The following is a 24642-nucleotide window of genomic DNA, read 5'->3' as shown; positions in this document are numbered from 1 at the left end:
GCTTGGTGCAGTTCTTGCTCAGAGACGCTTGAAAGGCAGGGAAGGGGCTGGGGGGTTTGCTGGGGCAGAACTCGCGTGACGGGCTGTGTCCGTTCATGCTGTTACCCCCCAGGCGTGGGGCAAGCACCTGCGCTCAGGTAACCTTACGGTGGCAGGGAGTCTTTCCCTGTTGGAATGCTCCCAGCTTTACAGCTGGGAATCACCCTTCCTTCCTCTGGCCTGGCCTGGGGTTCCTGCCCCCTCAGCGGGACGGCCTGGGGCTCTGGGCCACAACCTCCTGCAGCGGCCTGCTGCCGGGCGGTGGGACAGCCCTAGGGAGCACAGAAGAGGACGCGCCCTGGCCCTGGCACCATCCCTGGTGTGCCTTGGTTTCCTGAAGCTGCTTGATGAATGCTGCAGACCGCAGCTGGACAGGCAGAATGAAGCTCCTTACAGCAGGAGCAGCTGTTTTGTTGCAGCAGCGTTGTGCGCTTTTTTTCTTCCCCTTTCCTCATCGTGCCCTTGGAGCGCCACACTCCAGTTTGCACAGAGCCTTTAGTAAACTGATCCTGAGAGCAGCCTGGAAGTAGGTAAATCTCCCCGAGGGAACAGCAGTGGTTCCCTAGGAGCCCGCGCTGGCTGCATGCTGCAGGCCCTTCCCCCTCCGGAAATGTGTAACTCCCAAACTGCAGGAGCTGGACGCAGCCCTTCCCCCTCCCTGTTCCTGCCCCCGGGGAGGCAGTTAGCCACCCTACCTCCTTTGGCTGGTAGCTACATCCATTCCCAATGTTTGTTTTAATATTACAAATGCCTGTTTGTAACCTGTCTCGTTAAAGAAGAGGACACAGACACATCACCGCCATGCTGTGGTACACGGGTTTCCCACAAGGTACCTTTAATGTGTTTGCGGCGGCGGCAAGCAGGCAGTGCGCGTTTGGCACCAGCAGTTAAATGTGCAGCACTACACATCAGACACCAAGTCATCCTAACCAGTGTTTTAGCCATATGAATAGAGAAAGTGAACTAAAACATAGTACTATGAGCACATACAAAATCAAGTTGTGTTCTATCACACTTCCAAGTGGTAGTATTAGAAAAATAAACTTAAGACAGTTACTAACCAGATGAATACATTTTTGTTGCCAACGGGCAAGAGTTTAAAAACCATGAGAAAACCCCCACACTGAAGTTTTTGTTTTACAAAGGTTAGCTCACCCATAGTAACAAAACTGCTGTACAGAAAGCACCCTCCGCTTTTTTTGTCAAAATATGTGGAGCCAAAATCATTTTCCCATCCTAGGAAGTCACAGCTATGTTATGTTCAGAAACTCCATTCAGCTCGAGCACAGATGTTGCATACTAAGTGACGAGAGTGCAGCAGAGGCAGAAGCTCAGCAGCTCACACACAGTGGGCAGGCAGTTGGCCTGCTCGGTCTCTATGAACTCCAAGGTTGTCTCTTTGCTTCAATAACCATTTCTCTGCCATCTTCATGTCAACAGGTAAAATACTCTGCTGAGTATATAAAAACTGTTATAAAAAGGCAATCATAAAAGATAAGGTATTGGCAGGCATGTCAGCTTCTTTTAATAAAAAAAATAGCCATTATATCTATTTAAATAAGGCTTCTTGTTACAGATTGTTCCAGTTACTGAAGGAAAACAAGGCCTGATGAAAAAAAACTCTCCCCCATAACCCTTACACTTCCCACCCCAAGAACACATCCTACAGGAGAAGTCATTTAATGTGCAGTGACAAAACAACCACTGGGGGAAGCTCCTGAAATGATATGCCAGGTCTAGTTTCTCTTGCATTATCTTCAAAATCTTTAAAAAAAAAAAACACAACCCTAACCCAAAGTTCTAGAATACACAAAACCCCCTTCATGTCGATATTCTTTCCAAAACAAATATGTACAGCACATTAATATGCAATATGCAAAAGCTCTGTGTTGCTGTCGGCAACATCTATGCCCTCCCCAACCCTATTCACATGTGTACCTCTACTGAAACACAATTACATCACTAAGCCTGTTAGTTTGAAAAAGGAATTTAATTCACTTAAAACTTGTAAATTTTTGTGTAGGGGCTCCATTCATTTGACTCTGGGTTGTAGACTTCAATTGTGTTTAAGAATTCATTGCCATCAAATCCCCCAACTGCATAAATGGTGTTGGCCACTGTCGTAATCCCGGCGTTGCTCCTCGGCGTAGTCATACTTCCCATCATCTTCCACTCGTTCTTCGCAGGGTCGTACATCTCCACGCAGCTCACCGCGTGAGAGCCGTCAAAGCCTCCACCGACAAAGAGTTTTCCTATCAAAAGGAAAGAAAGTGAATGAATGCTTCACTGCTGAGCACCAGCCCCGCTGCCAAGCGCAGCTGCCTGTCCAGGGAGAGAAGCTACGCCAAAACGGAGGAAGTGTGGGTTTTCCATCAGAAACCTTCGCCTCATTCAAGGTCTGAAGTTACAGCACTGACCTGCTTTCGGTCTCTTGATCATTAGAGCTGACTGGAAGTTAATTCAGAGTAAGCACAAAGTCCTTCAAAGAGATGCAGCTCTACAAGCTGCATGGTGATGTTTTGAAAAGAAAGAAGTGAGGGTGAATGCCCCAAAACAAAACCAAAGAGGTTTCTTTGGTTTTCTGGTTACAGCTTTTAATTAAAATTGGAGGCACAGCCAGGTTCTTACTGTATTGTCTCCTCCCTGAGGAACACAGCTTGGTATTCTACTCGTATTGTAGCTTAACATGAACAATTCATCAAGCACAAGAGGTTACTTCAGCCCGCGGAAGCCTACCGTCATGAACAGCCACTCCAGCTCCTCGCCGGGCCACGTTCATGGGCGCAATCAGGGTCCAGGTGTTGTTCTCAGGGTTGTAACGCTCCACGCTGTTCAGGCAGTTCCAGGACTCTGCTCCTCCGATGATGTATAAATACCCGCCCAGCTCACACACCGCAGACTGATGCCTCCCTACAACCAAATGCCAGGAGTTACAGCCCAGCCCAAGTCACGCACTAACAATATGCCACAGCAGTGGAAATTTAACCCGTTTTTCTTTTTTTGTTCGGTTTGGTTTTGAGCCTGCAGTTTTGCAATTGCCCTTTCCCCTCCTCCCTCCCGAACTGCACAACACGCTTACGGATATTAAGGGGAGCGCAGCTTGTCCAAGACTTCGTTACAGGATCAAACACATCACAGTTCTTAAGTCCCTTCTGGCCATAAGGATCTGAACCACCAACAATGTACAGTTTTCCATTCAGGGCACAGACTCCTATTCATATCAGAAAGAATAATAAGTAAGCTAATAAATGAATAAATTGGGAAAAAAACACCAGCAATCAAACAACTGCAGACGTGTTACCTGCATTGCAGCGATTGGTTCTCAGTTCTGGAACAGGAGTCCAGTCATCTATTTCTGGCTCATACATTTCTCCACAGCTCAAGTCATCCGAGTGACCGTTGGACCCACCCACAACATAGAGCTGCCCCTAAATGGAAAAAAATACATACCTGCTTCACATCCCCGCACGCAACAACCCGAATCACAGCACTGCAGTAACCGCGTAACTGCAGTTAAGCGACTTCTGTTACCGTTCTGTCAAGTTTGCTCTGTTTGTCCCACCGCACCTGACCCGCACCCACCACACACCATTAGGACTGCCATCTGGAACCGAGCTCTCGGCGTCCTCATCGGCGCGATGAAAGTCCAGGTGTCCTTCTGCGGATCGTAGCACTCCACGGTGCGCAAACACTCCTCCCTGTTATAGCCACCTAAAACCAAAAGGTTAGATGGTGGCGCGTTTCCAAAGGCCAACCGCTTTGACGCTGAAGAACCCGACCGCAATATATAGCGTATATATGTCACTGTCCCCCCGCTGAGCAAGCTTTTTTTAAAGACTTATCGCTATTTCTTTTACCTGCAGCGATCAGTTTGCTGTTAAGTTCCGCTGTGCCCAGCCCAGACCGAGCATACTGCATCGGAGACATGGGCTTCTCTATGATATCGTTTGGTTGCAGCTCGAAACTGAGACTCTTCAGCAGCCGCGGCGTGCTCGTGGGAGAGCTCTGAGGGCTGTTACGGCCGTGCAGGAATATCACACACAGCACACCATCCAGCACCGCCAGACACAGGTAGGTGTTACCTGTCATCAGGAAAAAAGGAGAGACCACCGATATAGTGAAATTTCAGGTGCTAAATTTAAGTGAATGCCAACTAGGGTCTTCTGATCATGCTTCTCCCCTTCTAAGTGTGAAAACTTCATTTTTTCTGGTTACTGGTTCCAAGTGTTAGGCTAGTTACTGAAAAATACGAGTTTTAGATTCTTAATACAGTGCTCAAGAGACATTAAGACAGCAATCTGAAGACATCTGAGGAGAAAGTCTCCTCCTGCACACACACAGCAAATAGCTCTGTTTAATTAATTAGAGACTGCCTGTCTCCTTAGGACTTGTCTAAGTTACACACACCACGGGATTTGGGACAGCCCTGTCAATACAGAATTGAGATGTAAGTGTTCCCCGTTTGGCCTCAGTTATATTAGAAACTTTGCACAAATTACTCAGCCAATTACTGGATCTGCATCATCGGTAAGAAAAAGCACTTCTGCGTTCCCTACAGCTGTTGAAGGGAATGCCCAGGGAGCGGGAGGTAGGTGCACAATACCAGATGCAGCTGTGAGACAAACCCTGCCCCAGTTACTCACTTGAAGTCTTCTCTGAAGCAATGATTTTCCACTCGTGTTTAGGACTCTGAACAGTAGCATTTGGAGAAAGGCTTCCAGAGGAGCTGCTACTAATCTGCTTGTGATCATTCTCACGTGGTGGCTTCTTCTGCAAAATCAAAAGGCAGCTACAGAAACCTAGCCAGAGACTACACCTCCTTCTACCTTTGCTTCTCTGAGCTAATACATAACTATTCCAGAGAACACTTCATCTACCACCTCCGCAGAGCAACATTTATAGCACACCTATATTTTCAACAGAACATCTTGCCTACTCAGCAACAGCGGCCAAAAACCAGCCTACATCTTATCCTGCTGCTCATTTCATCCTGCAGCTGCAGCTTTACACCGCTGCTGTCTGTCTAGGAACGATTTCAGGTTCCTAGAAGAGCATTGGAGTTACTAGCAGGATTTTCAAATGTAAGGAAAAACCTGCATCCACTTGGAGAGAACCAATCTACAAACTAGAAGCCTCACTCACAAGCTCTGCTTCTGGAACTGGACTTAATTATGTAATGCTATTTGGAAGTGAATTAACTATGCTCTTCAGTCCCTGAAGACGTATTAATTTCGCCTCAGTTCCTCTCTGTGCTTAGATTAGCTGTTTCTTGGATTTTACTCCCTTGATGATTCCCAATGACAGGAGACTTCTGCTTTCTTTTCTTCTTCAATTACATTTATACTGTAGCTTACATTATTTCACTCAATTAAGAAAACCCCGCAAATTTCACATTTTAAATTACACAGCAGTTGGCTGGGTTGTTCAGGCTTTTTCGGAATCCTAACAGCCAAACACAGAAAGTTAACTTTCCGTCTGTTCTGCTCAGCAGCAAAGTTTCGGACCACGGTACCAAGTCTGCAGTGCTTGCCCAGTTCCCAGGAGCCTGACCTCTGTGGAAACTGTCACAAGACTTCTGAAATACATCATCTAACTCACAGACAGAAGAGTTTGATTGCTATACTCCACTCACCATGAAAATCAATTCATTTGTGGATAGCATTTTTGTTATTTCTGCATCTTCATCCAATTACAGCTTATTCTCTTATGCTTAAAACTGCCTCAGCAGTTACAGAAATTACAAACTTTTTAAATTCAACAATTTAAAAGTTACAGTTTTTCCAGGACTGTCATCTGTGGGTTTTCTGGGCTTGGTTCTCTCAAATGTTTAGAATGTCTGAAGTGGGCTGTTCTTATTATCAGAAAGGATTTAAGAAAAAAAATTCAGAACTCTTGGCCTTATTTCTGGAAGTGAACTTTCTGAATGTGCACCTCAGCTTCTAAGTATTACAAGTAGTATCCAGAGGTGGCAAAGTCTGCGAAGGCTTACTAAAAACAATTAAGATACTAGAAAATTAGCTGGCTTTTCATTTTCCTCTCTTTTCACTTCTAAAGTCCATGTTCTGGGATGAGATCTTTACATTAGCTAAAATTTTCAAGAAATACACTTTTGTACCAGCACATTCCACTGTTAGGAATTAAAATATTACAATATATTTGCTTCTAACTCAGTGAATTTAAACAACCTTGATTTGTATAAAGCAACTAATAATTTACATCTATTAGCCCTTTTTTATTCTTTGTTTCTTAAACAGCCCCATGTTGCTAAGCTGTGTTTTTCAGGAATTGAGAATGACTGTATTTGGCTGGAACATACTAAAAAAAAAAAAAAATCTCAAAAAGCCCAAGACTGATTTGTGCAGTTCAAAGCATCAGTTATCTCTAGATCAGAAGTTATCTACAGTTCCTTTTTAAAATTGCTCTTGCACATTACCAGTGCAGCTGAACAAAAGAAATGGATGCTGACAGCTGAAGGTTTAGGACTTGTATCTGGAATCTTTTTCTGTGCCCAAATTTAACAGACACATTCTCCACTGGAAGCCATGTAGTCTGCAATTCTTTACAGTCTCTTGAGTATCTCTACAAAGCCACAGCTGACTTGCTACAGCTGAGTGCTTTCCTACCTCTTCTTTCTTCTAACAGCCTAGGATTTATTTTGAAGTCAAACCTAAAGCACTTTGCAAAGGCTTAGGGTCACTCTGCTGAAAAAACAGAAGCAGAGACTAAATCATCGCCTCCAGCAATTTCGAGAAAGATACTTTCGTGCTGTGTATTTTTGCAGTAAAGCCACTCCTGCTTTCTCTGCTAACAGAACACAGGACTTCAGGTGTGCTGTAAACTGCTCCAGTCTATCTGGGGTTACCTGAGGCTGTCTGCAATTTGTACCTGCACAAACTGAATGTGGTCATCATCACTGCCATACACCTCAGCCTGTCCATCTAGCAGATTTCCATCAAGCAGCTTGTGATCAGCTGAGTAGTACAGCGTTTGAACCTGCAAAAACAACAACAGAATACCCATGTGGCTACTGTCTCCACCGCTCCTTAGCTACAGGCAGATTACAAAAGGCAGTCGCCAGCATACTTCTCGTCATCTCATCTCAATCTAGCAGAATGACAAAACTAAAAGGAAGCAGATGTCATGGTGGCAATCTTCAAACATGGGATGAAGGTTCCTTACTTTCTCAGCTTGAGAGAAATCTTCGTTTTCCAAGGACGTCTACTGTTTGTCCAGCACAGAAACATTAGACAAGCAAAAGGCACATTAATTTGCAGAATTACACAAATTGACAATCTCATGCAAGCATTTTCGTTACTCCCGCAAACAAGTTTTCTGCTTTGAAAAATACACATACTTATCTCGAGCAGAAAAAGGTAAGAGAGGCCAACAGTGAACTCTAAAAGAAAGGTATGGGAATGAGGGAAGACAACACAAATTTAAGTTCTGGAGGAAACTGTTGTCCACAATTAGACATCAGATGCGACTGTTTCAGTGAAATGCATCTGAATTTCAACATGATCAAAGCTTTTAAAATGAGTTTTTCCATGAGGAAATACACACTTGAGAATATATACAACAGTATCAACATGTACTTTTGCCTATACAAGTGCTTCCGAAGATCTATCGTGCTTGTAATAACAAACTTGGAAAATTTTGATGTTTCATGGGTTTTTGTAAAGTCCATTTTCTCTAGCCAATTAAAAATTTAGACTCCCCGCTAATTTTTCCATTAAACACTGCCCAGGCTACATCTAGTATTAGTATTCATGAGTAAAGCCATTTAATAACACACAACTTTCAAAAGAATGTATCCTGTAAAGGAGTAAGTAAACACCATTAAATCATCATCATCGTTCTCTGCCCACAGCGGATTTTCTTAGGAGAACTGGGGCAGGACTGCTGCTTCTGTACGTGTCAATACACTTGAGGTTTCTTCTTGGTTCTTCAGCCTTGGTATCCTAGTTTTGTTAATAAACCTATGGGGAGATAAATCAATGGGGAGGAACAACCATTAGAAGCTTTTACCTACTTCGCATTTACAAGCAAAGCCTGCAAAGGAAAACATCAAGAATCTACAGCAAGTTTCAGTACCACCTCCCCAATTCTACAGCAAGATACATGCCACTTTCAGGTTACTATACAGCACATAGTGAGCAAAAAAGGAAAGCGGAAGACCAGACTGAACAGTTCATTCAGCTCACCTGAACACCCCCCCCAGTTTCTCAGCTTAGGGGTACCTACAGTAAAATTTAAATTCTTTAGGGTCACAGTTAAAAAAGTGAAAAAAATAAAAAAAAAAAAAAAGAAAAAGGGATCATCCTTCATATTAAATTTTTTAAAGCGGAAAAAAAAAAAAAAAAAAGAAAAAAAGACGCTTACTCCCATTTTCTTAAAGACTAACCTCTTCCATGAGATCTTCCAGGCTGTCTCCATTCTCCCAGATGCTGCGCTGTACCCAGTTGATTACCTTTGTGTACAATTTGCCGTTGCTGGGTAGGCCAACATTGTCTTCCAGCATTACTTCAAGCTTGAATGAGAACAGAAAAGGATGATTTACTCTTGTATTTGTAGCATACTGGACTTCACGTAGTGAGCATTACTCTCACTTTACCACACAGCTAGAAAACTTCACCTACGAGGAGCTTTCAGCCAATGCCACTGAAACTAGGAAGCACATTTAAGTACAACTGCAGTTTTTATGCTTAGAGGGGATGACAGTATGTACGCTCGACAGTTAAGGTTCATGGTGTATGAACATTATAGAGATCCGGGATTCGCACATTGTCAGTAAAGTCAGTACGCCAAGTTTTCCTACTCCCAAAAAAGAAGCTGTAACAGTTGCTCCTTAGGTTGCTTTTTGGCAATCACATACCAGAAGGAAACCTACAAACTTAAGCTAACCTTTAACCGTGGAAGTTTGAGAAATTCTTCCTGTTCTGAGATCTGTAAAAGATGTTCCTGAATGTAGCCATCGATCTTGTTCAACAAACGCGAGTCTCCCATACAACTTGCAAAGTTTCGGTAAGAGATGCAACTCTGAACATCCATCTTGGAGAGCAAATAGTCGCCACAAACCTGTTAAGAAAAAAGGTTACATCTTAGTTTACAAGTAGACAGATTTTTAATATATTTACATTATCTGTCCCAACACACAGCAACAGCTGTTTTCTAACCGCAGAATAGTGACTGTTGCCATCCCGCCCTCCCTGATCTTACAGCTGTAAATGAAACATTGCTTTCCATACGAATATGCATATATGAAAAAAATCATACACATCTGAAAGCTACTCACGTATACATCGACCCCGTGCTTTTCTGTTGATCACCTATTCAAAACTACTTATCTGCAGTCAAGCGAAGATAAGAATCCCAGTTCCCTTGTCAAAGGTAGCCCCGTTTGGGGCAAAAGTAAGCACGTGTGAAGCCAAGCGCTACCAAACTTATGTTCAGGAGCATGTGGATTTTCTTCCCATGTAACACTGCCACAGATTTACAGGTTTAAATACACCTCCCAATGCAACAAAGCACACCACCGCTTCCATGAACGTGAAAGTAAGCAACCAGCTATGATTCAGAAGCTGTTTTGCTTATACAGGTGCGCAAATACAGAACTTAACTTCAGAGAACCCTTCAGCACAAAGATAACACGAGTGGAAGCCAATACAAACTGATGTCACTCAAATCAATACAATGCTAACGAACATCTAAAGAAGCTTATCTGCCAAGTACTTTTCCCACAGAATCATCATTTTCTGTCTCATTAACACCAAAAACCATAAAGCTGTCAGCCTGAGAAAAAGGAATGGAATAATGGAAGAGCTGAGAACTGCACCTGCTTAACTCTCTCCATCTTCAACTTCTTTGCTGCAGAGTATACATCTTTCACCAGTTCTTTATCAGCTTTCAACCTGTTAAAGAAAGAAAATTCTCTTTGTTATTTTGATTTTTTAAATTCAAGTCTACTCTCTCTGGTTTCTGTGAAAATTACTTACTGAGCAGTATAGGCATAGTTCAACAGAACTTCAACAGCTTCTGGATTGAGATCATCGAATTTAACATGGGAAATTCCATGACAATCACTATCACTATTGAAGATTTCAAACAGGTAGGGACTGCAGCAAGCTAGCACAGCTCGGTGCGCCAACATCTCATGTCCACATACCTTTATTTAAAACACAAATAAGAAATGCACACACTGGTAAGATTTTTATTTTAAGCACACTTGTATAATAATAGTATAAAAGCCTACCCGAGTGAACGTCACAGTTCAAATCAATTTTTCAAATCAATATGGTCTTCAATTTATGTCAGCTGAAAAAAAATGTTAGCATTGCCTCTCTCAAAGTACATCTGATTATTTTAAGTGTTCATTTTTCAGAAAAATCAGATTCTAAACCCATGCCTCACAATCAATGAGGTACACAGCATAGTGTAACAAAACCCCCACCGTATTCAACCATCATACTCAGACAGAAAAAAGGTACCTGGAGACGGACATCACAGAACTGACCACTTTTACGTAAGGCATTTAGTTTGGCAACAGATGACTCAATGAAGTTTTCATCTTCAAACATCAAATATCCATTAGGAATCATTTTGGTGTTGGTCTGGCTGAAAACAGAATATATGAAGTTTACAGACACAACATTTTCCTTCAGTATAGAAGTACTATTAACACATTGCTTGCAAACAAACATTCATGGGAAGTTTTAAAAAAATAAACAAAGCCCATCTCAAAAAAAGCCTGGAAGACTACTACTGCTGATGAGTACATGTTGACAACAGTCCTTTGGATTGACTGGATTAATTATTTTCAGAGATTGAGGCCCTAACTTTTAATTTAGCCACATCACTTTGGTAGGTACCAACTTCAAAACTCCATGCTGAACCTGTGGTACCTCCTGGGGGGGGGGGGGGGGGGGGGGGGGGGAACAAGTTGGAAACCACCGAATTACAAAAGCAGCTTCATTTTCCCCTCGGTAAAGATCAGATTTGGTGGATTCATCGCTGTTTTCTGCTCACTGCATGAAATCTGTCATACTGGTCAGCATCATTTTTTGCACAGACCCAAGAATTTTAAGTAACTAGTGAAGCAGATTAGCTATGGAAATAATTTTGTTTCATTTTGAGTAATGACTTGAATATTTTAGAGTAGCTGGAAGTCATGAAAGAACATTAGCACCAACAGAACAGAATTAAATATATCCTGAACCACCATCATGTATTTTAAGCCACCATGAAACTAAAACAACTTCTGCTGAAGGTCTTACCCGTATACAAACACACCACCTCAGGTAAATTGGACCAAGACTGGAAAAATAACTTCAAGAAACTTAACTTTTGAATTTGGAAGCTATTTTATAGCTCATTTAATTGATTCTTTTTTTAGTTAAGCACTTTTAGGAAAAGTCCACTTCCCAAATAGGAAGCTAATTAAGAAGACTAAAACATGACCCAGAGGTGAACTAATGAACTTGAAATAGTAACTCAAAAAACAACCAAATAAATCAAATTTGTAAGTTTGAGCTGCTAACATATGCAAAAGTATACACTTTCCTCTTAAGATTTTAAAGGAAGGTATGTGTGATATGCTACTAACGTTACCAGCAATAATTCATATTTCTATCTGAAGCTTAAGAAAATTCTGAAGATCAGACTAAACAAGGAACTCCCCAAAATAGAAAAAGTGGATAGCAAAAATCAGTAATAAAGATAGCAAGCGCCACACAAAATAATTCTAGTCTTAATCCATTTATTTTAAATTCACTTACTACTGAAAGCATTTGACCCTAAACTGGCAACGCTAATCTTACTTACAAAGATCATTATCAATTTGTATACAGTTTCATTCGTTTCCTTTTATTAAAAAAAGGACAGCAAAGTTTTAAAGTCACAGAATTTCAGCAAAGGTATTAAATATTGCATATGCAGCTAACGGTATTAACTTACCTAGCAAATCTATTACTGTGAATTTTTAACTGGGAGATCTTAAAATAATCCAATGGTATTACTGTGTTAAAACAGAGCACTTCAGTTTCAGTATCTTCTGACAGGGAAGATGTTTGTTGAAATGCAAAAGCAGATGTGTCCCTGCAGCTGCAATACGGGTTCCAAAACTATCAGGCTTGAAGATGATGTAATAAAGTCCTTAACAGCTATAGACATGAATTTCTTCTGTGATAATCATGCATCATAATCTGAAATAAAGGAGAAGTTATCAAATAAGGACAAGAAATAGTACTACCATGTATCAGATGAAAGTTTAATGGTGTCTTAAAGTAGAAGTTCCTGACTCAAATGAGTATTTCTTCCCAACAGCCTGAAAAATTCCATAATGACACCAATATATTCTCATGCCTAACAAGAGGTCAACCACGTCAATTTTTATACCCATGGAGACAAGAAAGTGGCTAAGTTAGAGCTTAAAGAAAAAGTCAGAACAGCTGAATTCCATTTTCAGACAATTCCTTACCAACTCTAACCTTCAGCCCTTCCTAGATCTAGACCAGTACTGCTTGCTTACACAAGTAGGTAACTCTTAAGTAACAGAACAAAAATGACTACATTTCAAAAAAGAAACCAATCCACATGCCTCCTACCTTCTGCTTTTCCTGTAGTCATCTACTTATATCCTTCTTCTACTGAATGCCTAAAATGGACTGAAGGTGGATTAAGGACATGTCTGAAATGACTGGGCATGTCTTCAGTTGCTGGTACTTCCAGAAAGAAATTATAAGGTCAGAAATCACTAACTTAGTGGCAGGTTTCTTTGATAAAGAGTCTCTTTGCTACCCCGCAGACAGAATCTGTAAGTTCTGACCAAGTTCTGCACTGGCAGTGCAGACTGGGGTAGCTTTGTTGGGATTCTGCATGTGGGTGGGCTGTTTATGCCAGGGGTTTTCAGGGAGGGGAGAAGAGGAGGAGCAGCAGCGGGGAGGGAACAGGCAATAAACACCCACTCTGGAACTTTCCATGACCCTGATGCCACCTCAGGAAAACATTGATCACTTCATCCACTTGAGTTGCCCTCTGCAGTTCCAAAACTATATTTGTATCCACAGAATAAATGCCACATCGGGAATCAGGTTTCCTAAAAATAGGTGCAGCTCATTTCTCCTCGTCAAAAAGTAGCAGTCACCTATGTTGTAGGCAAGAGAGCCTCGCGAACCCACGGCGCGGGATCGTTTTGGCCGGAACTGTACCTCCCGTGGTCTCTACCAGATCAGCAGCTCAAGTGCAAGGCCTGTTCCCCAGAGCCACTGGGGACATTATCCCCCCCCCCCCCAGCTCCACAGGAAAACTGCTTCCATCCTTCACAGCTTCTTGCAACTGTGAAGACAGGACATTTCAGCCAGCAGATAACAGTGTCAAAAGAATTCATGTGAATTAAGTTTGGCTACTAGAACAGACACAAACGCATACACCTCAAGAAGGAAACAACTGCTCCAGAGGAGCAGCGCTCTCTGTAACACAGCATCCCTGAATGCAGGGAGGGCTACAGGAACGCTGCCCTGGGGACTACAGCCTTCCCCAGCCTATTTGTATAGCTGCCCATCCACAGCTTCAACGTCAGCATGCTTTGCTGGGGGGAAAAAAAATCTCAAAGATGAAATATATGTTCTTTTTATAATCCTACAGGCAAGTTATGAAACTGCACCCAAGCTATTTGCCAAATACTATTTAACTAAGTGTTTGGAAGGCAACACTTCTCTTGTTGGTACAACTGGTATAAAAGTTTCTAAAGCAATCAACACGTTTCACTTCTCAAAAACAGAAGCAAACCAGTCTGATGTCCACACTTTCCCCAAAGATTCACCTCAACTGAAACATTCTGTTGTTCAAGGATGCAGAGGTATTAGTTCAACAGAAGTGTTGCAATGAATTACCTTGTAAGGTTATAAGAATTTATTAGAAGTTAGGCTTTACCAAGACCATCCACAAACGTACAAAAGAATTACCACCAAGAGACCTCCAACTTTATCATTTCAGGTTTTAAACCTTCCATTACTGTTTGTAGGAATTACCCAGACACAACAGCTACACTCACCTAGCCAAATGCAAACTACAGGAGGCATCTAAACAGGAGTGCAATGGATGATTGGTGCAGCATCAGACAATTTTGGTGAAAAGGCTTGGACCAACCCAGCCACCACTTGCTAGATTCTGAGCAGAAAGCCACACATCAGATTATCCACCGTGCTCACACTGGTCTTAAACCAGCTTCTTCTCAACTGACAGATCTCTTAAAGAAGTTTTGTTGTTAACCAAGCAGAGGTACGCAACTCCCAAAGCAAATTAAATGTATATTGCTACCACAGCTCAGACAGTGTCTGCTCACACATCACATTATGCATTCCCCCATTCAATATTAATCAGGATTGCTGTTAATTACCAGTACTGAGGCTTTGGGGGGTGGGATTTTGAGTTACATGACAACTATTCAAACAATTTCAACTAAATTCCAGGATCATCCTCACTCAGTTTACATCTCTGGGTACGTTTTGTCACATTCTGCTGTAACGGAAGAACTTTCTTTCAAGTGCAGTGTTTTAACTTTGCCTGACGTACTTGCTTATGACCTTCAAGACCTAAACAGGACATCCCAAATAATTCTGCATTGAAACAGAAGGCTTGTCTTTTAAGGTCCCCCTTTGTGCATGAGGTGAAAACCTATACATTTTGCATTTATGCACCTAATAGTATTGTCCAATCTGAGTATCTAGGAATTTGTATGTCTTAATTATTGCCAGAAGGTTTCAACACTGTCGAGTGCGAACCATAGCTAATATTACTACTCAAAATGACATTAAATAGCACAAGCATATTCATTACTTTCCACATTCCTTTTGGTTTGGTATACTACTGCTAGAACAAAAGCCCAACAGCCAAAATTCAACAAAAAGCCAAGAATGCAGCATTTTCTGCATTAAAGGTTATAAACAGATACAGCAAACAAATTCCTTTTTTAAATTATTTAAAAAGACTAAATCACTTTGTCATTACCTTTCCCCCCTTGCTTATACTCTTATAGTTCATCAGATCAAGGACTATCAGTGGCTTTTTTAATAATTTTCCAGGATTCTGTATTTTTTAAAACCAAGTGTGATGTTCATAGATCACTGTCAGCCAGGTAAAGCATGAATGGCTTTGTTTACTTTTCAGCTTTCTGATTACTTGAGAATGATTACTTTTCAGCTCCATCAAAATGCACTTATTTAAACACATTAAACCTAAAGAATTAGCATTCCAGAATAAGAATACCACATTCCATTGAGAAAATTCTTACTTGAGAGCAAGCCTATTTCCTGCAGTTATCTTTAAGATGAAGCATAAAATAAGAGTGATATATAAACTCTGGATTTCCATTCTAGTTTTGCTCTTAAAGATTGATACTGGTGTTGAGCCTGGAGACACCACCTTCAATCAAGAGTCGTTCACACTGGGTGTAATACTGCAGAGGACCAAGACAGGCCAGAAGCCATGAAGCATTCACACGGTGCATTTGAATGACATGGCTGTACCAAGGCAGAGGAATGTCGGTCTCAAATGTCAGCCCAGTTGCTCGATGTAAGCATAACTGTGTTGTAATAATTGTGTTTCCTAAACACTTATTGTCATGCACAGACTGAGATTCTCATTTACTACATACATCTACCACTGGACCATGGAAGAGTCACAGCTCATAATACACTCTGAGAGATTCACTGCACTGAACCTCCAGGAGAGAAATTTCCCCCCTTTAAACTCATCTTTCCATTTCACTGTATACGTGTTTAAAGGTGCATTTAAGACTACTCACCTAAATAATGTCTTCTCATCCTTCACTACGCTATCCTCTCACATTTATCTTGCAACTACTACAGAAATAGTTCAGTTACGAGAGCAAAAAACGTCGTAGAGTACTACACTTGAAATTGTTACTTGTGTTCAGGATTTAGGATCTGTTCATGCCCCCCCCCCCCCCTTTTTTTTTTTTTTACATAGTTGTTCACTGCAGAAAACATTCCAACATTTAAAAAACATGCTGCAAAACACTTGGTGTTCAAATTTCTCTGAGATCTAAAAACCATTATGGTGCCCCAGGACTCTCCACTGCAGAGCCACTTTCAGGGCACATATGAACTCTGGTCTCAGGTGAAGTACCAAGACAACAGGTCCCAGAGCCACCTACTGAGGCAAAAGTCACCTTACCCATGACCTAACAACACAGGCAGTATTTATTTTTCCTCCCATCTAAGAACTCTCATCTTTAGTACAGTCCGTTGGTACTTTCCATGTGCAGTATTTAATTTTAAAAAGTAAACAAAGCCCTTACTTTGTGCCAATTTTGTACAAGCTTTTTTTGTCAGATTAAGGTATTACGTCTTCTACTCACAAGTAAACTGCTAACTTGGGGGAGATACTTTTTACTTTTTTGATTAGAAGTCAATACTTGTTGATATAATAATGGACACTTGATTGACACTCATGGGAAACAGTGAAACAAAAATGAAATTTAACACCACAGTTGATGCTTTTAGTTGCTAAGGGCTTTCTGGCTTTTCACAGCCCAGTTCAGAAGAAATATAGGTCACAGCTGCAACTACTCGTAGTTCCATTACCTGTATCAGCAGATAAAACCAGACGTCCACAAAGATTTTCTTTCATACATTAGCATTTATTTATGATAAAAAATAACTTGATCTTTTCATGTCTGAGTGTGCATTTGGGCAAAACATCATGGACCAGGACCTACAGCAACATACTTTACACCACTACACAGGCTCAACTTCTCTATACCAGTGATTCAAAATAAGACTCAGAATTCATATTACTTTTATTTTGCATATTCACTTTTCAGTAACTTTCTACCAAAGATTGAGTCTCATTGATAACAATGACTTGTAAACAAAATTGCTCTATTTCACTGCAAAGCAGCCTCAGTTGTGCTCCCACCCCCACAGTGAAGGGAGAGGGAAAGAATATTTGCTGTCACCGGTTAAGAATTGAAGGGGAAGGAAAAAGTACTACAGTCATTTTCCAAAATATTTTACATGCAGTCCAAGAAGATGTAATACTTGGACTGTCCTCTATAGAGAGCAAGCCTAGAGGGCTCTTTCAAACACACATTTATGTATGTAGACTTGAAAAATTTATGAGAAGTAGGTTTTATGCTTGAATGTTACTGCTGTTTCAACTACAACTGAGCTGTAACACACCAGCTGCCCATTTAGTACTGGCTTCCAATGCCATCCCCCCACGCTTCTGATACACTGTTTCACTGTCTTAGCACTCCCCATTACATCCCCTTGCATACTGGTTCTCCGTTTCCTCTTCTCCACCGTTACACTTTTTTGTTGTTGCCATAGTCTTTATCTACACCTCTTTATCTTCTGCCTCGCATGAGCTCTCTTAAAATCTGAGCTCTTTCCTTTTATTTTTTTCCCCTCTCCATATGGGTTTCTTTTTTTTCTGCTAACACACACTTCCCACAGTTTTTCAAACATCTGTCACAAAAACAGCAAACTGGTGGGGTTTTTTTGATTGTGTGTTGTCATTGTCTCCCCCCCCCCCCCCCCCCCAAGCAGTTTTTGTCGTTCTTACCGTCTCCTGCTCCTTAAGGACTCAAGCTAAGGAAAACAAAATTAGATCTATTTAAGGTAGCTAACCCATCATTTCCTAACTGGAAAGGATTCCCTGACTGTTACATCCTGTGATCCAGGAATGAGGCTTGTGGCTACAAAATCTGCTTTCTAAAGTTAAACCAATCTCACCATCAAAGCACCACATCCTGCTTGGTTTCTTATTTTGTAGGTCCCAGACAGAAGAGAATAAGTGTGGTGTCTACACACCCATCGCTGAACACATAAAAAACCCTCCCCTTCGCAAACCATGACAAACAAGGAGAGCGACATGATACTGAATTTCCACTAGTCTGTCACCACTCGGCCGCCTTTTGCCCCAGTTCGTCAACGTTTTTCCAACATGCATGAAACTGTAAACCAATTCAGGTTTTAAGTCTATGGGAATCCAGAGTGAAGAAACAGTGACGCTGTAACGCAAAAGTATTTTCTTTCTACCTTGACGCACCTCTGAAAAATTCTAAAAAGCTGCTGGAAATTTGTGCAGGCAGGCAGGAGGCACTGTATTTGTCCCTCCCGCTGCAAAAATAAAACCCCCAAACCTTCTGGTCATTCACACTCATCACCTTTCTCCAGAAGCACTGATGTGGACTGACAACCGCTCTTTTCACTGTGTTATCGCCTATTTCCCAGAACCAGTACAGATGACAGGGTGGGCCACGACATTAGCACCCAGCTGTCAGCACACGTTCCTTCAGCCCGACGTGGCTAATTGCTTTAAAGCCCAGCATTCCTGCGCTCCCCCGGTTACCCCCGCGCTCCGGCAGGGTGCCGCGCTGGGGAAGGCGCGCAGGCACCGCCTGACCTTGGCACAGCACCCGCCCGGGCAGCGCCGGGGCCGCCGGGCTGGGGGCTCCGCCGGGGCCGGGGGCTCCTCCACGTCCCCCCGGCCGCGGGGTCCACGGCAACACCGCCCCCCCCCCCCCCCCCCGCGGGACGAGGCTCGGCCGCCGTGAGCGAAGGGGTCTCAGGCCGTTCAGGCCCTTCACACAACTTGGCCGCGGCGCGCACGGCAACTCGGCGATGCGGCCGCCGCCGAGGAGCGGGCCCCACACAGGCGACAAAACGCCGCGGAGCCAGAGGGGCTCCGTCCTCCCGCCGAGGGCGCGGGGAGGCGCCCCCAGCCCCCGCGCCAGCGCCCAGCGGCGAACAAAGAGCCGCGGGGCCGCAGCGCCCGACCGCCCCCGGCCTCGTGGTCGCTGCCCGCCCCCCGCCACGCCGCCGCCCTTCCCCTCACCGCCGGCGCGGACCGCGCCTGGGCCCGCCCGGGACGTCCCGCGGGGGCCCCGCCGTACCTGGTGCCTCTCAGCGCAGACGACGCTGTACATATTGGGAGCCTCCAGACTGAGGGGGAAGCGGCCGCGGAGACGGAGAGGCGGCCCCAGCCCGCCGGGGAGAGGCAGCGGACGGCGCAGGGAAAGCGGGGCGAGGCGCTGCCGAGGGGGGCGGCGGGAGCGGGACGGAGAGGCGCGGGCGCGACGCCGCCAGATCGGCCGCCAGCTGGAGCAGCGCGCACCACCCCTGCGCGGGCGCGGCACTGCGCACGTAACCCTCCGCCTCCAGCGGGGCGGGCGGGAGGCGGCCGGCATCGCTCCGCCGAGAAACGAGTCCGGCCGCGCCCCTCCCTCCGCTGCCCAGGCGGGTCGGGGGGGCGCGGCGGGGCGCTGCCGCCGGCGGCTGGAGGGGCTGGGGGCGGCCGAAGGCAGTGCGCGGGCCCAGGGGCAGCCGCCGCCGCCCCGCCATGTTTCGATGAGGAGCCGCCGGCGCGCTCGGTGTCCGTAGCTCTCGGCCACAAGCCCACCTGGCTTAATAATTTTGTTTTTCAAAACCGAGGCCACTTTTTGACCTCAGCGATGACTTCCCCCTCATCGCTGGGATCTGTACTGCAGGGCGTCATACCTGCTTAAACAAAAAAATACCGTTTTTAATGCTGGAAACTCCCTGGCAGCCCGCCCTGCGCGTGGGGCCACCTCAGGCTCCGGCACCCCGAGCCACTCTGGCATGGGTGTTTTCCCAGCTGGGTGACAAATATTCCACACACACACACACATTTTTCACAATAAATCCTATCTTGCTAGGCAAAGGAGCTTCAAAACATCCCTGCTGGTGAACCGGGGTGTTCGAAGTCCAGCCCGTGCTAGGTGTTCCCCCGCTGGTGTGAAGGGCTCCTGGCCAGGCCTGGCCGCGGGAGGCTCGTGGCAGCAGGCCGCGGTGCGGGCTGAGCTCATGGCCCTCGCTTGCTTCCTGATCCAAAGCACCAAGGTCACCTGGAAGCAGGGACAGGCTTCCCCCCGGCTCCTTTCTACTGACTCGGAGGCCGCCTGGGTCAGAAGCTGGGAAACCTGCAGGAGGTGGTGCTGGGCGCAGCTTCAGCGCCTCACCTGTCAAATGCATATGACACATATGATAATATTTACCCATTTCTCTTAAAGTTCTTCAAGAATCTTGGCGGAGAAGCACTGGAGAAGTATTTCAAAACACTGAAGTTGGACAATTCTGAGGGTTTGAGCAGAAAGTACTTCAAAATACTGAAAATTATGGCCTTGTCTCATCAGACACAGGCAGAGGCATTAAGCTGTAGGTATATTCCTTGCCTACATAAATCCTTCTAACTCTGGAAATATATACGATAGCACAGCACCCATGCTGCAGCTGAGCCTCTTCAGCTTCTCGTTTTACCGGCAGCAAACTGGACCATCTCGACTCCTTACCTCTATAATACATTCCCACTCCCTCTCAGTTTTCAAATCACCAGCCACACCTCAGTGCCTGCCTGCCCACTCTCTGCTTTCTTCTTGAATGAAGCTTCTTATTAGGGCTGGGCTAATCAAAGCCACTTGTGCTAAAGCTGGAAGGGAGAGGGAGGTGAAGACAGGAACCATAATCAAACAAAACAGTGCTGGGGATGTTCCTTAATTAAGTAAACCTCAGTATTACACAAGCTGCTATTCCAGTATTCTTAGGAAAGGAGATGTCTTTATGAATCACCGTCAATTTTCACTATCAGCCACAGCAAGTGATGTCAAAGAGTGAGTGTAGCATCTTCCCAACAGCTCAGAGTTAACAGATGGGTGTTTCCAGTTCTTGTCACACAGATCCCCATGACAGGGGGGCACATTTGGGATCTTGCAGACCGTAGCTAGGCTGGGAGCTCAGGCAGCATCTCCTTTGGGCAGGTTGCATTCGGATCCCCAAACTCACCTCCCACTGAAAGAAAAAAAAAAGGAGGGTTCTCTGCTTTGTAATCAACATAAAATTAGTTTACTTCATTAAAACACCATTGTTCCAGCTGAGATGTGACTATCTTTCTTACAATGATGGAGAAAGACTTCTATAACATGCAAATACCTTAATTTTGATTTGCCTAGATACTTTGCAATCCTTTCCAATGAAACTTATGTTAAATCTTAATTGACTTCCGAAGAAGAACCCTTTATTCAAAGGGACCAGTGGAATCACGTTGATACCAGACAATTGACTTCCCAGGACTTAGTCAGCACACATGCAGCCACCAGAGCAGTGATGTTCATTATGGTCTTAGATGCCCTGGTTTGACAACCGTCCTTCCCTGTAACAGTCTTTGTCAGATGTCAAGAACACTTCTTTAATAAAACCACTTCTCTGTTAACACTGTGTTTTTAAAAAAATAAATAAAGTTATGCTTGTGGAGACTCTGGATGTTCTACATACTTGTTGTCTCCCATCACAGGAGATATAATCTTCCTAGTAAATGGGTGGAAAACCCTCTTGGTTTTCTTCCAAATGATGCATTTCTCCCAAGTCAGGTGATTTGTAGATGTCCCTGGTCCTGGTCATGTTATAAGGGACTCCACATGTCTCATCTAAAGAGATGTCTAAAGGAAACGCTGAATTTGTTAACTGGATATTGCAAGGGCTTAATGTTGTAACATTAAACTCTGCGTCTGCCAACGGCTTAATCCTGAAGGTCACCTGAGAGGGGAAAATACTGTATTTGGTGAGAGCAAAATATGTGGCTTGGATTGCTAGTCTAACAATGGAGAAAATGTAGAAAAAATCTGTTACCTCTAGAAGTAGAACAAGACCTTTTTTCATATAAGCTGCTCTACAATGTCTTTAAATCATCATTTAGCCTTTCTTTTTGGACACAGCTTTGTACCTGTCAGTGAAGTATACCACCTGAGCAAGGTATGCTACTAATCAAGGATCTGGTCCATGGTTTTCTTTTAAAGAGAAAATTGTTTTTATGAACGAACAAAATGTTTTTGACGCCAAATACAACTTAGCAGAACATCACTTATTATGTATATATTTAAAATATAGAGACATGTATTGAAATTGAAGGTTACTTTTTTTCTTCATCATTATCACATGCACCAATCTATTCATTCTGTAACTTTTCCTTGCTGCATTTTGGAAGGGTTTTCAGTAATTCATTTTGGTTGCAGAAATCCTTGTGTAGAACATGTTTAGTTTCTGCCTTGGCTCTCAGAGTCCTTAGCAGTGACATTTTAATGGTGTTCGGGGTGTAGAGGCTCTGTTTGAATTAATGATCTGCATTGGGCTCTTTCCTGTGGATTCTGGCACATCATTTGCCAGCTGGCTGGCTGATAACGGCTAATCCAAGGAGGGCAGTTTGTCTCCTTTCCTTTTCCTATTCTTAGGCAGAGCAATGATGATCTTGGATGAATTCTTTACTTAGGAGCAAAGTCTGTAGGAAATTTAGATGAAGTATAGAAGACCTGGTTTTAATAGCTGTGGCCTTAAATTTTGAACTGAGGTTCTCTATCAAGTCTCTGCTCATCTTTTTTAAACAATGTAAACAACTTTCCTTCTTCATTTCAGGAGACACTGTTCTTCCACCACGGTGACTTCCTTGATTTCAAATAGTTTTGTGTTGGACGGAAAGCTAGAGACTGTCTTCCACACCAGGGTTATAAATTAAGTCTTGTCTCATTTCCATTAAGCAAACAGAAGTCTTTTTAATTAATTCTATTGGATTAAGTCCATAAGAAACGTACAGAGGATTTGGACAGAGCTGCTAGTTAATGTCTCAAAAAAAAAAAGTCCTTCTTCTGAATACCTGTCCTTGAAGGATCAATCCTGCAATCTCAAAAGCATAGCTTTTAGGATGAAGCATCATGGGAGCTCCCAGCTGCAAATATGTCTTGCATGGAGAAAATAGCTACAATTTTTGAAAAAAATATGGCTTTTATAACTCCTTCAAGACAATTCTCACCAGGCGACTGTCAGCAGATCCATTCTGTGCATGGAGATACTACCTTTATTTATGTTACAAGTTATTTTTATTTGGTCAGGGACAGTTCTAACAGTGTTTAACCCAGATGTAACACCAATTTGAAAGTATGGAGGTGTGTATGTAAACGGCATAAGAGTGTTCACAAAGCATTATTGGTCCTGTCATCGTGCTCTGAGCAAACAAACCAGGGATTGATATTCAGATCTGATTCCCCAGCAAATGTGGGAGACAAAATTTAAGGAGACTTGCCTGAAGTCTGATCCTTTGGACTATGCATGCTGAAGAGCTTCTGATCAGGAATCAGCTATTAAAAAAATCTGTAGTTTATGGCTTTCCTGTAGAACTTGGTCTTTTGTTATTGCTTCTTTAGGACTGGAAGCCTAGTTAAAATTAAATGAACTCTCCCATGCTTTCTGACTGTATTAATTTATGCTTGCTGGGTGGTGATATTTGCAAATATATTCTACTTGTTCATTATAAAAATGCTGACTTGTTCCATACACCTGTATGTCTTTCTTGCTTCCATAAGGACAATAGTATCTTTGGCAGAAACATCCTGTTCAGAGCATTACAATAAAAGGCTGTAAAACAGTTTGCTCTTAAATTGTTTGCCTTCGTGACCCTTAAGCCTTGTGCCAGCTTCTGACTGTGCATGCAAGTAAGAGCTTTGTACTATTTGTCCTTGGTGTTGCCTTCACAAAATATATTTGTTGGCTGTACTGCAGTCTAGTAGCTCCTAATTTGCTTTTTTTTCTCCCCACCCCCCTGCCCTGAAACTACATCATTACTTTTACTCATGATCTCAATGACAAATTAGAATGTAAAGAGAAATAATTTAGAAAGTTTCCATTACGATAATATTTCTTCAGATATTAAGAATGGCAGCACTGGGAAATCTCTGGAAAACAAACAACAACCAAACACCTAATTGCCTCTAACAGAAAGAAAAGCTACGTTAGCATGGGGTTAGGCGGGTGAAAGAAAGGGAGCTGTATAAATCCCAGCAGCTGCCTCTTGTGCCAAAGAATCGGTCACTCCTGTTACGCCACTGCAACTGGAAAAGGCTGCTTCTCGCCAGTGGTGTGTCACTTACGGTCGTTCAGACTTTTACATCCCTAATCTGGTTGTTAAGTGATGACTGTAATTAGAAACACTAGAATACAACATTGGTAGCAGGCACAGCGCCATCCTAACAGATTGGGAGATGATGTCTGCTCTCCGAGACAGAGAATTTTCATTCCTGTGGCTGTGAGGAATATACTGTCTGTCGTCTCCATCTCTGAGACAGGTTAGCTTTTAAAATAACATAAAGGCTGTGAGTGCAGGAATTACTAGGTAGTGATTTATCTGCTTTTCTGGGAAAATAAAAGAGAATTAAACACCCTGTTCTATCATGAGGTCAGAAAATGTTCCAGGCAATGACCAAAGATTTGCACAACTAAGTCCAAAGCTCCTGTTTCGGCGCTTGTTTTTTTTCAAGAAAGCTCTTTTTTCAGCTTTTGCAAAAGAACGCAGTGCCCTTCAATTTTATTTTTTTTTTAATTCCTACTAACATCTAAAGATAATGAGAACAAAATTGATTTAAGAGTTGGACTATGCATTTGTAATCTCTGCACAAGCGGAAGAGTAGCATTATTTCTAAAGTCACTTTAACTCTGCTTATATGTTTTAGCTACAATAATGCCATGACATTAATTTTAAAAAAAGGAGAAGAAAAATGTAGAAAAACTTTTATGTCCTGTG

General features: G+C 43.1%; 1 protein-coding gene across 2 annotated transcripts; it reads right to left on the bottom strand.

Moving 5' to 3' along the window:
- Positions 1–836: 836 nt before the first annotated feature.
- LOC121095371 (influenza virus NS1A binding protein) lies at positions 837–19188 on the bottom strand. 2 transcript variants are annotated; one of them, XM_040610057.1, is made up of 15 exons: positions 18956–19188; positions 11989–12236; positions 10524–10650; positions 10032–10201; positions 9872–9947; positions 8941–9114; positions 8441–8566; positions 6925–7032; positions 4683–4809; positions 3897–4121; positions 3629–3750; positions 3341–3467; positions 3119–3250; positions 2776–2949; positions 837–2291 (listed from the first exon to the last, which is right to left on the bottom strand). In XM_040610057.1, exons 3-15 carry the CDS (start codon positions 10632–10634, stop codon positions 2038–2040), a joined length of 1926 nt encoding a protein of 641 aa, XP_040465991.1. In that variant the 5' UTR covers positions 10635–10650; positions 11989–12236; positions 18956–19188; the 3' UTR covers positions 837–2037. The 2 variants fall into 2 exon arrangements, with proteins under 2 accessions (XP_040465991.1, XP_040465992.1); XM_040610058.1 differs by lacking the exon at positions 18956–19188 and adding an exon at positions 12639–12894.
- Positions 19189–24642: the final 5454 nt, after the last annotated feature.

Source organism: Falco naumanni, chromosome 11 (assembly GCF_017639655.2).
Source record: "Falco naumanni isolate bFalNau1 chromosome 11, bFalNau1.pat, whole genome shotgun sequence".
NCBI classification, from domain to species: Eukaryota; Metazoa; Chordata; class Aves; order Falconiformes; family Falconidae; genus Falco; species Falco naumanni.
The sequence above is the reverse complement of the archived record's forward strand: the minus strand, read 5'-3'. Positions and strand labels throughout refer to the sequence as shown.

Bases quoted from the DNA above. Each gene is read 5' to 3' on its own strand.
- LOC121095371 (XM_040610057.1), bottom strand. From the start codon at position 10,634: ATGATTCCTAATGGATATTTGATGTTTGAAGATGAAAACTTCATTGAG. The intron at 3,468-3,628 runs GTGTGTGGTGGG...TTTTCCATTTAG, and splicing joins TCCAGATGGCAGTCCTAATG to GGGCAGCTCTATGTTGTGGG. The intron at 2,292-2,775 runs GTAGGCTTCCGC...TCCTTTTGATAG, and splicing joins TGGAGTGGCTGTTCATGACG to GAAAACTCTTTGTCGGTGGA.